Here is a 16,661-nt window from a genome sequence, read left to right on the forward strand (position 1 = left end):
AGCAGAGAGATAAACAGAATTTTTTCGGAAAGTATGATTGAAACCCGTGCACGTAAAGCTTACGGTGCGGAATCTCATTTATACTTGCAGCGAACGTTCTTGCAAAGTCCGCAGTAGTAAAAATATAAGAATGGAAATGGTTCTGTTTAGATTGTATCGTTGCAATAAACTTGAAGAAATTAGGTCACATACACGTTTGCGTATAGACTACAATTTGCATAAGGCCGGGATTACACTATAAAAGTTTCATAAAATACTTTATATAACTTGAAAAATGCAATCGATAAACGTATCGGTCACACTCAAGCGAATGTAACTAATAATGTTATAGGTTATTTCAAGTTCCATGAAAGATCTTTTATCAAACTTTTAACTTCTGGAATCCTGCCCAAGGAAATCAACAACCTCTACAAGCGAATGTTTTCGAGTGAATGTAAAGCGAATGTAAAGTGAATGTTTTTTTTTTTTTTTTTGCTCACAACAATCTCTCTCTCTCTCTCTCTCTCTCCTCCCTTTCTCTCTCTCTCTCTCTCTCTCTCCTCCCTTTCTCTCTCTCTCTCTCTCTCCTCCCTTTCTCTCTCTCTCTCTCTCCTCCCTTTCTCTCTCTCTCTCTCTCTCCTCCCTTTCTCTCTCTCTCTCCTCCCTTTCTCTCTCTCTCTCTCCTCCCTTTCTCTCTCTCTCTCTCTCCCCTCCCTTTCTCTCTCTCTCTCTCTCCCTCCCCTCCCTTTCTCTCTCTCCTCCCTTTCTCTCTCTTCTCTCTATCTCTATCTCCTCCCTTTCTCTCTCTCTCCTCCCTTTCTCTCTCTTCTCTCTATCTCTATCTCCTCCCTTTCTCTCTCTCTTCTCCCTTTCTCTCTCTCTTCTCCCTTTCTCTCTCTCTCTCTCATTCCCATCTTATGAGAGAGAGAGAGAGAGAGAGAGAAAGGAAGAAGAGAGAGAAGAAGCCACTGCCGTAAACGGCTCCGAACAAGGAGCTCTAATTACAGACCCCCTGTATATATGCATTATATAAATAAATAGATAAATGCAATAAATAAAAGAATAATAATTAAACTTTATTACGAAAAAAAATTATGAAAAAACTTAAATTAAGCTAGATTATTGAAATAAATTAAAAATAAACCGTTTGCTATTGAGCTACAAAATAATTTTAACACTTTCAGAAATATGTTAAACAATGAGATAAAACAAAATAACAATGATTATTATATTGCAGCATTTATTCAAGCTAACGGAAACAACTAGTGAAATAATGAATTCAATTGATATAACTGAATGTTTTAATGACTTTTTTTTTATAATTTTTGTAAAAATGATTATATTGTATTGTATTAATAATAATTGTAATTCATTAAATTTATTTTTTTTGCCAAATTTTTTTTATATACCCTACGAATGGGAATGAAGTATTAAGTATAATAACTTCTTTGCATTCCAAAAAATCGTCAGGATTTGACAAAATTAATTCCATAACATTGAAATGCATTGCACCATATGTAAATGGTGTCTTAGCGTTTGTTTTTAATTTAAGTTTTATCACTGGCGAATTTCCGGAGTGCCTGAAACTTGCAATCGTTTCTCCAATACACAAAAAAGGGGGACAACAAGAGTGTTTATAATTATAGACCGATTTCTTTCCTATCTGTCTTCTCAAAGGTCATAGAAAAAGTAATTAAATACAGAATAATTAAATTTCTTGACAGCATTAATTTTTTTTAGTGAGAATCAATTTGGATTCAGAAAGGCAAAAAGTACAGATGACGCTCTTGTTAATTTTCTTTCAAATGTGTATATAGCAGATAACAATAATTGCAAAGTTGCGTCATTATTTTCAGATATCAGCAAAGCTTTTGATACCGTGAATCATAGTATTCTTCTAACCAAATTAGAATATGCAGGAATTCGGGGTTTGCCACTTAAATTTTTCAAAAGATATCTTACTAACAGAGTTCAAAGTGTGAAAGTAAATTCTGTTTTGAGTTATAAAAGACAAATTACGTCTGGTGTACCTCAAGCATCATTACTTGGAACTATTTTATTCCTAATATATATAAATGACCTGTGTAACTTCAATTTGAAAGGAAAAATCACTGCTTTTGCTGATGATTTAGCTCTTTGTTACTCTGAAAGCTCTTCAATCAACTTCCCGATTGTGCATAACTGATCATAAAATGGCTTTATATACACATATTAATTATTTGAGTGTAGAATTGAATGGCAACATTAGGAAATTTTATTTTATCAGGAATAAATGTTCCCAATCCATTTTAAAACTTCTTTACATGTTGGGGTGGGACATACTTCAGCAATCTTTCTTCACTTTTTGTCACACAGAAGCCCTTCATCCGTATCATTCTGAGTAAAAATAGACTCACGCATACATTTCCACTTTTCAATCAATTAAAGCTACTCCCTCTACACCATTTGTACGTTTATAAAAGTTTAAAAATATTTTATAAAAGAAATCTGGAATGCAATTTAGACGTCATACTATACAGGTACCAAGGCCACATAAAACTCGTTTCCAATCATTTTTCCTTTATTTTGCTCCCAAAATATTTAATTTACTTCCTCAGTCAATAAAAGAACAATATTCATGTAGATCTTTTTTTTATATAAATTTAAAATCTTGGTTGTTGACTCAAGAAGATTTAAATTATCTGTTTGATATTGTAATGTAATCTTCTTTTATCTTGCATGCGTCGCTAAATTCCAAATTTTTTTGTTTATCAATTCCATTCCTGTTGCCACTTATTTCTTAGTGTTATATATGTGTGATTTTTTTTTTCTTTCTTTTTTTCTCTCGTTATTATTTATGCCGACAGATATGTATCGGATATTGTTTTGTGGGCTCACAAGCTTGCTTAGTCCCTAATGTTTTGTAACTGTGTTTAAAAATCTTAAATAAAGGAAACTTATATATATATATATTTATCTAAAAAAATTACCATATCCTCAAGCACTGTGCACAATGCCGGGAAATGGATCTATATCTCCCGAACTTGACTCCCTTCTATTCCTGAACAACGTAGTAGTGAAATAATTCACTAATTTAATTTATTCACATTTAATCCGACCGGTTTCCCTAGAATAACTGGTGTGTGATAAAATACGGGAATGCAGTTGGATTGATGAGGGATGACATTAGAGTCTGCGAAGTACGGTTGGGAAGAAAAGGAATTTGGTTTGGTGAAAAGGGTGGGATCTATCTATGATCGCTCGTACATGAGTTATTCAACTTCTTTAACTTCTTTAGCGAGGTAGGAGTAAAATCTAATGATTGTGATCACTAAATGTCACAAATGAAACGAACAAGATTTCCTTCCTATCACATTGATTTTGTAGGCGATGTCTGATAAGATACCAACAAGCAGTTCAGATAGTAAGGGTTGGATGTCAAATGAACCTTTGAGGTAAAGATACCGAAGTTGGTTTGGTAGGGGTGTGGAGTTTTTATACAGGGTGATTCAGAAAAGATGGGAAAAACATTGAAAGGTGATAGTACACATCAATACAAACAATTGTCATCAAATAAGGCATGGCCTAACATGAAACGAAAACACGCGAGCGCGTTTCGAAACTGCCGCTCTGCAAACGTTATAACGGCATTCCTGTCGAAATTTATCGGCAGAAAAAGAACACCATGCATGCAAATGTAACCTGGGGAAGAAGAAGAAACCGTGTGTAAATCAGCGTCATGGTGATTAAAAGGTGCGGACGCCAGCCCTGTGAAGTTATTCCATAGTGCAGTTGTAAACAGTTCAACTGTTCTAACAGTTGTAACGCACGGGATATCTTCACATTTACATACGGTTTATTCTTCTTTCCCGGGTGTAATTTGCATGCATAGTGTTCTTTTTTCTACTGACAAATTTCAACAGGAATGCCGTTTTAAAGTTTGCGGAGTGGCCGTTTCGAAATTCGAAACGCGCTAGCGTGTTTTAGTTTCATGTTAGACATGATTCTTTGATGGCAATTGTTTATATTATTGTGTACTATCATCTTTCAAAGTTTTTCCCACGTTTTCTTAATCACCCTGTATATCATTAGGAGAACGCGATTATTTTTCCCAGGCAACGTTTCTTCTTGCCGGAAGGAGCCGGCGTTTCCTATTCTGAATAAGAGTGGGGAGGGGGGGATTTTTTCCAGTGATAAATATAATGAAATTAAAAGTCTCCACACAGAAAATATTTATCAATGCGACCTTTACATTCACAGTAACGCTAAAAAAATATCTAAACAAATATTTTCACTAAAAAAGAATAAAAATTAATGCAAAATGGAAATTAGTTCAAGAAATGACTAGAATTAACGATAATTTTTACTGATCGAAAGTGGATTCGGAATTAATTAAAAATTCGAAATGTAAAGTAAACAATTTAAAATTACGAATGCAAGCAAAACTTAAAGCCAGAATTAGGGAATAAATCAGTCTGTAGGTAACTGAAAAATAATGAAACAATCAATATTTCATTTTAGATGGAGATTTTCAGAATCAATCAAAATTCAGAATTCATGAAAGGCATAATTTCGGAATTAATGAAAGATTTAAATATCAATCTCTTCTTTATATATCTGTCACGTGGTTGTCTAAAGTTTTCTGTCTCTTAGTAATGTGAAACCAAAAATCGCTGTTAAGCACAGTTTTTAACTATATTAATTTACTATATTAATTTTAATCATTTGTTATCATGGAGTCAAGAAACAAAATACACCATCCACAGTGACGATGTTTTCAACATAAAACCAATTGAAATCATCATACTGACCTCTGAAAACACTCTTCCTTGGAGAGAATTAATAAATAACTTTACAAGAGATAACTTGCTGGCTTATATCTTATACAAGGGCAGAGAGTCGGACCGACGTCTAGTTTCATTAAACTTATCTCCAGATCTGCAGTAGAATCTCTTGGTTAAGGTGAACGTTAGGGGCCGAAGATTTTGTCCACTAACGAGTAGTATCTGTCAAAGGAAAATAAAATACATTTATACCCGTCGACGTAGTTTATGAACATGTCCGTTAACGGGAGGTGTTCGCTAACGTGGAGTGTTCATTAAGGAAAATTCCACTGTATTAATTTCAATGTGTAGCTATCGAGATTTTTGCCTGCAAAGCAATCTGGTCACATTGCCTTTTGAACCGAATTCTATGGTTATGTAAGTCACTCGCTGACATGCAAGGCCGTAGCAAGAAGGAGGGGACCAGGGAGAGGGTCCACTTCCCTCGAAACGCATATGGAATAACGTGCATGGACCGAATTACTGCCACTTGTATAATCAACAACTTGAAATTTTTTCAAAAATTCTGATAATTTTGAATTACTTTTATAAAGAAATTTTGAGAATCAATTCATGCATCAATTTTGTCTCATCTTCAGAGTGTTTCAAGAAACGATATAACGTTTGTGCATAATCTGATCAACATTTTCTTTTCTGTTTTCTGAATAATTTAATAATTCGATTCCATTTTTATTTCCTCAAAATTTTCATATCAGGTTTGGTGCGGAATCCTCGGAACAATAATAGTTGTTTCTACAGCTTGTTATTGTATCATGATCAAATCTCAAGAGAGGATTTACGAACGTGATAAGAAGTCTACTTTCTCCGAAATATTTTGGTCGCTCTACATGACTCATGTGTGTCAAGGTGAGAAAAAGTACATTGTGTTATTTGAATTTATTCATTTGAATTTGAATTGAAAATGAAGTTATCGCATCATTACCTGAAGAAATATTTTTGGGGACGACACATTCATTATGGTGACGCAGTATGAGAGAGGGAGAGAGAGAGACGTTTTATCAAAAAAAAAAGATATATATATATATAAATATTTCTTCAGGTAATGAAAAAAATATATATGCCACTTGTAAAGTTCCGCTATCCCGACACCAACTGTCCGTTTTCGCTCCCATCACCGTTCAGTTCCTTGCATCATCATCTCTTTCACCTCCCGGTCGGGAGGAGGGGGGAGGTTTCTCTCCCTCATACCTCACACCACTTAGCACATGTACCCATTTTAAAACTATTGATACAGAATATGTATATAGAATTTTTAGCAGAAAAGTTTTGAATATGTCATCAAAGTATTAAGGACATAATGATATAACTCTAAAAAAATGACATATATGCATAAAGGTGCATATATTTTCAACCCTTTTTGAACTCTAATTATGCTCCTGAATAATAATGCAGGCAATAAAATATTAATTTTCATTCATATGAAATACGTAATGTATCTGTACTTTCGTAACAATCCTTAAAGTTTATATGAACCAAATCACGGGGTAGAAGACCAGGCAAACACTGACTACGACTACTACCAATACTTCTTAACCGTACATGCAACTCGTAGATATTCCTCTGAACGACTAGGATTGCAGAAATGTGGATTATACGAATGGCATCCAATCGAAAAATGTTTCTGCATCAGATAAAAAGTAACATTGATCACAAAGTGGCTGCGTCAAAAATTCTTGGGGCACAGTCAAAGATGACAAAAAAAAAATGTGTTTCTGTGGTTGTAGTTTACGTGTTTGAACGTCATATGGGTGCACTACATTTTATTCATTTTTTAGGTTTCGTGGCAAGGGTCTTTCGAGGTCGAGCGGCAAAAATCATGCTGGGATTTTGGATGTTTTATGCATTAGTTTTTTCGTTAAGCTATTCAAGTCTGATCATATCGTTTCTTTCCACGCCGGAGAAGGAAACACCAATTACTGGATATGATTCTTTGGCTGAAGCTATGAGGAAGAATGACCAGATGAAAATTGTGGTGAACGTAAAAACAGGCACCGTTAATAGGCTTCGGGTAAAATTTTTCTTTATTTTTTTTTAATTAAAATTTTCAATCACTTTTAGCGTATCCATAACGAGAATACGGTTGAACAATTCCCGTTCTAAGGATCTATAGTCTGTTTCAGGTTAACTTTGCAGTGAAGAGAAAGGTAGAGAGTGTGTTCCTTCGCCGCAAAATATAGTTCTCATATATCGGAGGTTTACGATGATCCTTTATACAGAATGTTTCAAATTTTTCTATGATTTTGAAAAAAATACTCAAAAAATATCGTTTTGAACCGGTGTTTATTTGTTTAAAATTTTTAAATTATAAAAAATATTGGTTACCATTATCAAAAACCCATAGCAACGGCAACAACATTCTGGCCCGATATCCTAGAAACAGAAGCTACAGGGCAGATAGAGATTTTCCTTCGCTTAGTGGTCAGAGCACTCGTCCGGCAATCGAGGGACCCGGGTTCGACTCCCGGAAGAGGCAGAGATGAGTTTTTTCCTTCCTTAAAAAATTAACATCTCAAATAATAAATATCTTCACAACATCCAGTCTTCCGTATATCTTGTATTAACAAGTGGAGAGCGACATTCATGTCATATATCTTGTTTATTTCGTCCAACTTCATCAGCATGCTATGGAAAGGGACGTGTGAAAGCACCAGCTTACTAAAGAAGCGAATTTTAATAAAAATAATAATAAAGCAACAAAAAACAAATGAGATTCATCAAGTACCCCCAGAAAACTTCCCCATGGGGGTCCCCAGATTCAATTCGCTGAATTTTAGTGGGGCCCCACACTGGATATATCTTGGGCTACCGATGTGTTGCAAATTTTAGAATGTTAAACAACAAAAATCAGTGAGATACATCCAGGGGCACGGAATTAGAACCTGCTAACATTTCCATGGAGCTCTGACCTGGAAGCTTGTCGGACACCTCCCTGTGAGTGGCCACGAAAATTTTTCATTTTTATCAATTTTACAACGAATAAAATCCAGTTCCCCATATCCAGTAGCGGGGACACAATACGCAGTTTTTTTAGTGGGGAATCCAGACTGGCTTTATCTCGGGCTTCCGCTGTTGCAAATTCTACGACAGAAAAGAATGAGATTCATCCAGGGCCCCCAAAATGAAACCTGTAAACATGGGGCCCCGACTTGGAAGCTTGTCGGTCATCCCCCGGTGCGAGTGCCATGAAAAATTTTCATTTGTATTCGTTTTACCAACGAATGAAATCCAGAGCCCCCAACCAATTCCCCAGGACACCAATTCGCATACTTTTAGTGGGTCCCCAGACTGGCTTTATCTCGGGCTTCCGCTGTTGCAAATTCTACAACAGAATAGAATTACATTCATCCAGGGCCCCCAAAATGAACAATGTAAACATGGGGGCCCCCGACTTGGAAGCTTGTCGGTCATCCCGCGGTGCGAGTGCCATGAAAAATTTTCATTTGTATTCGTTTCACCAACGAATAAAATCCAGGCCCATCCACGCAACTACCCGTGACAGAATTCACAAATTTTATAGGGCCCCCAGACTGGATATATGTTTCGCTTCCGCTATCGCAATTTTTTCAACATTAAAGCAGCAAGAAAACAATGAGATCCTTCATAGGGCCTCTGGAAATGGAAACTTTTAACTTATACATGTAATCCCCCCAGGTACCCCGACCCTGTGTGTTGGGAGCACTAATGTTGTATGTATATTATGCATATACATACCTTTCGGCATGACCCCCCCCCCCCACAAGGGCAGGGCTGACAGGGGCCACAACGATTCTTATCACTTTTTGATTTTTCACACTATAAATTAACCACAGAGAGGCCCCTGAAAAGCTGGTTTGGGGGCCCGCCATCTAAATTCCAGCCTAAGGGCTCTGCTGTACGATGTAGGAGATTCTCGGTACATGCACATAACATGGTCCCGATGGTATCAAATGGGTCAAGATGTGTGCTAGAGTTAAATGAATATTCGACCCAAAATCGTAACCGACTTCCGTAACACAAAAACGTAACAGATTTCCGTCACCCATTTCCGTAACATAAAATCGTCGCTAATTTCGATTGCTTAGAAACAGGCCCTTTTCGAGTGATTTTATATTACAGAGTAGAATTTTATATTATAGAGAGTATCTCGTTATTTTGGTTGAATTTTCCATAACGATACAATTTTTCATTCAGTTTTACATGCAGTTATAGGCTTACATAAACATGAATATTCAATCACTTTTATTTTCTCCCGAAAATAGGGTTTAGTGAGTTCAGATATTCACTCATAGGTTACAGGAAGTGTTTCTCTTCCATGAGATTGCCGATACCATTGTGAGAGGCTGTTTATGGTTGCAGAAGTTTTGGTTTTAGGCCCTCCTTTTTTTTAATTATTTATTTTTTTGCCATGTTTATGGGATAGTTTTAGCTTCCGATCACGGAGAGTGTTGACAGGAGTCGCGTCTTCCACTCACACAAACGGACAACATCTTCCACCTGTTTCTCCAGATGCCCCTTGATTTTAGTGTCTCTTCAGATAAAATAAGTGGGAGAGGGGGGGGGGGCCCACACAGTGGTTTGGGCTTTCATCTCTTATGTGACAGTTGTGTCTTTATTTTCACCAGGATAGCCACGCTGAAGTTCTCTGCTCTTCCATTCCTGAATACTATTGTGGCGCTGCTTGTCTTGTACAATTTTTATATTTTTATTATGTTTTTTATGCCACTCACTAGCTAGGCATTTTCTAGTGTGTTCTTGTATTGGAGTTCTGTCTGGCTCCAACTGTCGACCGAACATGTTGTAAAAATCTCTCTCTCTTCTATTTCTTCTGTACTGGTGACCCGGATAGAACATATGTTTGACAGCCACGAACGCGAAGATGTAAACAAGTACTCTTTCTCGCTTCGTAATAAATGTATGTGACTTGCTGCCTCCTTTTTTTCCCCTGCGTATGGTGCGTTTGCTGACTGATTGAGTGGAGGGGGCAGAACTTTTTTTTGGATATGCCGAACGCTACCGAAGGTATGTCTTCTGAATTAGAACTTTCGCGTGTTTCTTTTCACGCGCCTTCGATTTGGAAATCCGATGTCGATCTTTGGTTCCTTCAGATTGAATCGAATTTAAAATTGCCGGAATTACTGATCCTAAACCGCAATTTCACTGTGTTGTGACAGCTCTAGATGTTGAAGTGTTATCATATGTTAGTGATTTGATCAGAGCTTCTGTTACAGATGATTCTTACAACCAGTTAAAAACACGCATTTGTCAACAGTTTTCACTGTCGGAAACTTCCCGCTTACGAGTTCTACTCTAAGAGCTCACTCTTGGGGATAAGAGAATTTCTGAGTTGTTGCATGAGATGCATACATTAGCTGGCAAGAAAATTTCAGATGAAGTGCTTAAAACCTTTTTGGTTACAACGTTTGCCTATCCATACACAGTAGATACTTTCTGTTAGTAAGGATACATTGCCGGATTTAGCAGAAATGGCAGATAAAATTACCGAAGTCTCTGGGCACACACCGACTATTTTTGAGGTCAGCCGTAACGAAACCATCAGCTTGCAATCACTTCAAAGTCAAATTTCGACTTTGACCACTGCTGTTGACCGCTTATCCCGCTATAAAGAGAAACATTTTAGCAAGAAGGGAAGAGCTCGTTCAAATTCTCGGTCTAGAGAGTGGTCTAGTGGTGATGGTACACCCAAACGTAAACCTTATTGCTAGTACCATTTAAAATTCGGTAGAAAAGCATCAAAATGCATTAAACTCTGTGATTGGTCGGAAAACTAACTGGCCCATCTGTTTTGGCGACAGCAGGTGATGGCCGGCGTTTAGTTCCTTTTTCTGAAAAAGGACAAAGACCCAGCACTCCCAAAATTGTATAGGCCTGTTCATCTCCTGTCTACCATCGGGAAAGTGCTGGAAAAAATAATCTGTCCACGAATAATCTTCTATTTGGATCGAAACAACTATTTCAGTCCACTGCAATGGATTCCGACATGGTCACTCCACGGAAAATGCATTAATCGAGATGAGAAATGAAATAGATAGACAAAAAGGCTAAAAAACACGACATAGCAGTTATCACCATCGATTATGAGGGGGCATTTGATGCTATCAGACATGACCTATTGATGAAGAAGCTGCATGGCCTTCCCATACCTAGTCAACTAAGCAATATCACTAGCCATCTTCTGGTTAACAGAACAGACCAAGGAAATTAATAAATTAAGGAATCAAGGAATTCAAGGAATTAATCAAGGAATTAATTTGGAATTAATTAAAGAATTAATTAATTAAAGAATTAATTAATTAAAGAATTAATCAATTAATTATAGAAATAATTCCTGAATTATTTTCTTTCTGAGTTTTTATTAAATATTATTGTTCTTTCCAAGGTTTTGACTTTTCATTAGCTCTAAATTTTAATTCATTATGGAGTTATTTTTCGGAATTCATTTTGGGATTCATTAATTTCCGAATTTATTATAGGATTCATTAATTTCGGAATTCATTATGGGATTCGTTAATTTCGGGATTTTCACTAGTTTTTTGATTCCAAATTTAGAAAATTGTCATTAATTCTGAATTTTTATTAATTTTTAGAGAAAGAAATCTAAATTTTTTTAATAGCCTACGAAATATTTTCCATTAAATTTCTGAACTCGGCTTTAATTCCGAATATTCATTAATTATATTTTATCGATCGATAGAGGAATAATTTTTCATTAAATTTGAAATTTAATTATTAATTTCACTAATTCTGGTGTTTCACTAATCTATTTTTCCATTAAATATGAATTCCCAGCAGTTTTGGAATTATTTATTAATTTTAAATTGTGATCAATCGTTTCATTTGTTTTAACTTTTCAGAAGTTCCAAATTTTCATTCTTTATGGGATTAATTTCGGAAAAATTCCATTAATTTCGGAATATTCATTAATCCAATTTCTGTTAATAATCATACAATAATCTTTAAGTTTATTGTACGATTCATTCTAAATTTTGAATTTTATATATTTTCATTAATTTTCATAAACCTTTAATTTTCATTAAAATTTTTATCCCTCCTAAATTTACCTTAATTTTTATCCATTTTCAATTTCGATTAATTAATGTAAGGTTTTCATTAATTTATGTACCTTTAGTGTTTTTAAGGAAAACTTCATCAGAAACATCTGAATTTTCAATAGTTTTTTAATTATTCTCTAATTCTGAATTGTCATCAATCCTAATTTTTTATTATTTCTTTGTGTTCACGTTTTTATATACGGTATTTTAATGTATATTTTTCAGCGCATTCCCGTATTTTCTTTTTAATTAATGTTGTCTTCATTAATGTCAACTTTAATTACCAATAATCCAGGCTCCGGGAGCCTCCCAAATGAACAAATGGCAAGGTTCCAGTCATAGACTTAAGATATAAGATATAGTATTATTACTCTGTGGTTCCAGTCCTCCGAAATTGTTTCCTTTCTAAAACGTGCACTGGGAACGCGTTCCAATATGCGCATCCCCTCACTACGCGTGGGGCGTGTTGACGTCATCGCACTCAGGTCCCGCCCACCCGCGAACGCTGCACGCGACTCAATTTGCGCTTAGCCTGAGAGAGGCTAGACAGGCTAAAAAAGACTCGAATAGACAGACTCTATTGCTGAAGTCAGTTGCGTTTAAACTTTGCAAGAAAGTTGTTAGCTCTCTGATTAGCTTGTAGATACGTGTAAATTACTGTTCTGTAAATAAATCTGTGTTTGTCCGGCGAACCGTTTCTTGTTTCGCAACCTCGAAGTCTTGTGGAAAATTATCCGGAACAATTTGGTGTCAGAAGTGGGATAATTCAAGACTTGCATGAAGACAAGAAAGATAGACATGGACGAGATGCGAGAACAGCTGAATCAACTGATTTCTGTGATCGGCCAGATGAAAACAGACATCGAAGAGAATACGAGCAGAGCCATGAGAGACGTCAACACATCCATTGCAACCGTGAATGACAGGATAGAGGCTACAAGCGCTGCCATGAAAGATGATGTCACCACCTCCGTTGCCGCTGTCAATCTCTCCATCACTGACGTCAGAGAGGATGTCACCGCCGTAAACACCTCCATCGCCGGTGTGAAGGACGACGTCGCCACTGCCATAGCTGGGGTGAAGGAGGACATAAACGCTGCCGTCACAGAGGTGAAAGAAGACATCGCCACTGCCATCACCGGAGTGAAGGGAGACATCGCTGCCGTTGATCGCAGCTCTCTGATTAGCTTGTAGATACGTGTAAATTGCTGTTCTGTAAATAAATCTGTGTTTGTCCGTCGAACCGCTTCTTGTTTTGCAATCCCGAAGTCTTGTGGAAAATTATCAGGAACAATAAATCTCTCATCGCTTGGTCGGGGGAAACTATTGCTGCTTTCGAAACGTGTAAACATGCTATTACCAACGTCATGCTTTTGGCTCATCCTAAACACGATGCTCATCTATCGTTGACAGTGGACGCATCAGATTTCGCTCTCGGAGCTGTTTTACAACAAGCTTCCGATGGTGTCGTCGAACCACTCTCATTTTTTTCTCGAAAGTTAACGAAAACTGAAAAAAACTATAGTACTTAATGATCGCGAGTAATGATTGCGGTTTATAGTTCTATTAAACATTTCAGACACATGTTAGAAGGCAGACCATTTACGATCTACAGTGATCATAGGCCTCTAACTTATGTTTTTCACAATGTCAATGATAAAAGCTCTCCCAGACAACGTCGTCATTTAGAATATATATATCTCAATTTTCTACGGACGTTCGTTACATTCAGGGTGAGCGAAATGTTGTAGCGGATGCTTTTTCCAGATTGTCCGAAATTAATTTACCTGACTCGATTGATTACGCAGCTATTGCTACTTCACAGAGTACAGACGCCGAATTAACGGCCCTCCGACAACCAGGTGGGGTGCTCGATATAAAACCTATCAAATTCAGTCCTCAGGGTACAGAACTTTTTTGTGACTCATCCACTGGAATTATCCGTCCCCACGTACCAGAAAAACACCGATATCACGGGTTTACGGTTCTTCATAACCTCGCCCATGAAGGCGTTAAATCAACTGTAGACCATATTCATCAACGATTTGTGTGGAGTTCTATTCGCAAGGATGTCACACGATGGACCAGGGTGTGCATCGAGTTTCAACGCTCAAAAGTGCATCGTCACGCTCGATCTTCCATCGGTGCATACCCTTTTTTTGAAAGCGACAATGGATTCTACACCGTTAAGACGTCTTTTGACGGAGCTCCGGAATTACATCATATCCCGGCGTAACCATTTGTCAGCTGACGGTTCCTGGTGTGCCGTGAGTTGGGGGACATCGAAAGAACTCTTAAGAACTCCGAAGCAAGCGTCTACGGCGTCGAGATGGAAATTTATCTTCACTTTCATCGAGCCGAGTGAATTGAGGATCGGTCGGCCATTGTCTATAGCGTTAGCCCTCCCATTGGACTTCAAATTCATCAAATGCTGGTTGATTGAATAATTTTTTTGTGTACTTTATGTGTGCCATGGGTGTTCGGTTCAAATTTATCATCGGAAATCGTTTTTAATTAAAGTTTGATCTATTTCAAAGTAAATTCAATGAAACCCGCCATCTTAATACAAGCCCATAGATTTGTCATTATTGTAGAGCCTGTATTATTCCTCTATGGCTCCATAACTTGTAACAAGGCCAATCTTATTATTTGTAATATAAAGGAGTTCTTATTCTTGAATTCTATGTTCGACTGGCCTCGAGAGCAGATTACTTTAAGATGCACTACTGTTCTTTCAAAGGCCGAGCATAATTATTATAAGCAAAGTTGCCTAGTATAAGGTATAATAAATAAAATTAACACAAACAACAGCAAAGATAATACAAAGTCACATTACTGAACAAAATCTTTGATCAACATGAAATTCGAACAATTGCGACACCACTTGGCCATGAATAACACCACGTCATCGGAGAACCATATTGATGTCACCAGTGTCTACAGCTCGCAACTTTTGAATGCTTTGGACTTATCCGGTGGACCTGGGACACCTTCATACGCAACACGAAGCTGCCAATGTTCAATGAAGACTGCTACTCCTCTCTACGGATTAGTTCCCAAGAGGAACTTCCTAAAATCAACGTTCGTGCTTCAGATGCCGTGACTCCGGCTTTGCATCCCCAGACCCAAAAGAACATTGAGCCAACTTCTGTGGTAAAAGCGATCTTAGGTGACCAAAAAACGAATGGAACTCTCGATGCTGATGGCTCCTATACGTATGATGCTGCGTGGAACATCTGGACACTTTTAACTGATCTCCGAAGAGATTCGTTGGGCAGATCCCATCACCGCCTGCCTATCAGTGATCATGGTAGTCTACAGTGCCTGCTAAAAGGCACCATAGATGTAATTAAATCGACTTGGAATCTCGGCGGGTGCGGCGCAAGGTGTCATTAAATGATCAAAACACTGTTCGCCGTCTATTAGTCGATCTGGTCATGGAGATAGTTGGGCAGTCAGAAACTCAACCCTCGCCTACGAAGAATTCTAACGTCAAAAGTAGATCAAACAAAGCAACCTCCCCTGGATTACGGCGCAAAATGACCCAAAACGTCAGCGATCGTGTAATGGGCCAAACTAGCACGCAACGTTCTCCAATCGTATCATGTACGAATGAACTTCGGTCAGATTGTATTCTAACGGTCGCTTCGTGTTACGAAAGTAAGCAGTCAGTAGTCAAGAGCGTGAATCAGCGAGAACATAACATATTTTTTAGTAGAGACACTCAAACTGATCATCTGTCAGTGTGTCGGAGTGAAACTGGTCCACTTATTGACAAAGAAACTCAGACGATCTGGGATCATGCTCCGGACGTGGACTCACCAGATCGGGAAGATTGTCTCACCGACGAGCGGCAACAGAACTTTCAATTTGTAGTAGTTTCCCAAAGTCATACAGAATATAATGGTACGGGACCAGACGTCCCACGAGAGAGGAACACCTGTGTTACCCCAACGACGACAGTATGCTCTCAACTCCCAACCTCAATATTTTACGTTGAGGATAGCTGGAACAACGAAACCACTTTACCTTGGGAACTTCCCAAACCTCAGACACAACGTAAAGTAAAAATTGACAAGTCTAGGCAAACGAACGGTCCCTCGATAGAATTTGAAAAGGTGGACTCCTAGCCACAACTGCATTTGAATAAGCAACTGAAGAATGGCACTGCGCTTCCAGCTGAGAAAGTGTTGTCACCTTCCTCCCTTGGATCAAAGAGAACGTGGGCAGAAGTTGCAAAAATGGGGGACAGTGGCCAAAAGTGGTCCAAATATCAAATATTATCGGACAGGCGGCTTGCATCTGAAAGGACGAAGGAAGTGGACATCTCCTCGCTACACTTGTCAAACCCAGTGGAATCATATTTACAAGCTGAGGTTACTTCATCGCAAAACGTGAACGAAATAAGACAATCCTGGGCTGGGCTGAACGATGTGAAGACTATGACCGGACTATGAAAGGGACTGATACCGTAACAAAAACACATGGCCGTAAGCAACTGAGAGAAGAACTTCAGGGCTGTAAAAATAGTCGGCATGGCAAAAAAACGCAACAGAAATCCCCCAGGCTCGTCACCAGCGAATGAGCTACCTACCCAGCACTAGCAGCGGTGCGGCGAAATTAGACTCTTTCAAGTTATATAGACGTAGGCAGGTACAACACGCAGAAGAACAGTTGGCTCAGCCGTCAAGTAAGGCCACAAACCCTCCCAATTTTTATGCTCAAAGAAATGTCAGGAGGTATGATTATGATCCTCATGGGCGTCACTGTCATCCACTATACCGACGGAAACACATTACGTCTGACCATT

The 16,661-nt window shown here is 37.9% G+C and overlaps 1 protein-coding gene across 5 annotated transcripts in view; it reads left to right on the forward strand.

Annotated features, from left to right (window-relative positions):
• LOC149077869 (glutamate receptor ionotropic, delta-2-like) overlaps positions 1 to 16,661 on the forward strand; it is a 201,351-nt gene that overhangs the window by 139,315 nt on the left and 45,375 nt on the right. For 4 of the 5 annotated variants that reach the window (XM_089241469.1, XM_089241470.1, XM_089241472.1 and 1 more), the window contains 2 exons: positions 5,498 to 5,648; positions 6,578 to 6,810. In XM_089241469.1, coding sequence (XP_089097595.1) covers positions 5,498 to 5,648; positions 6,578 to 6,810 — 384 coding nt within the window. The remainder of the gene's footprint in view (positions 1 to 5,497; positions 5,649 to 6,577; positions 6,811 to 16,661) is intronic. The other variant, XM_089241473.1, reaches the window with a different exon arrangement.

Source organism: Pholcus phalangioides, unplaced genomic scaffold (assembly GCF_987345545.1).
Source record: "Pholcus phalangioides strain wild (caught in Gottingen) unplaced genomic scaffold, Ppha-v1.0 ptg000014l_1, whole genome shotgun sequence".
Classification (NCBI taxonomy): domain Eukaryota; kingdom Metazoa; phylum Arthropoda; class Arachnida; order Araneae; family Pholcidae; genus Pholcus; species Pholcus phalangioides.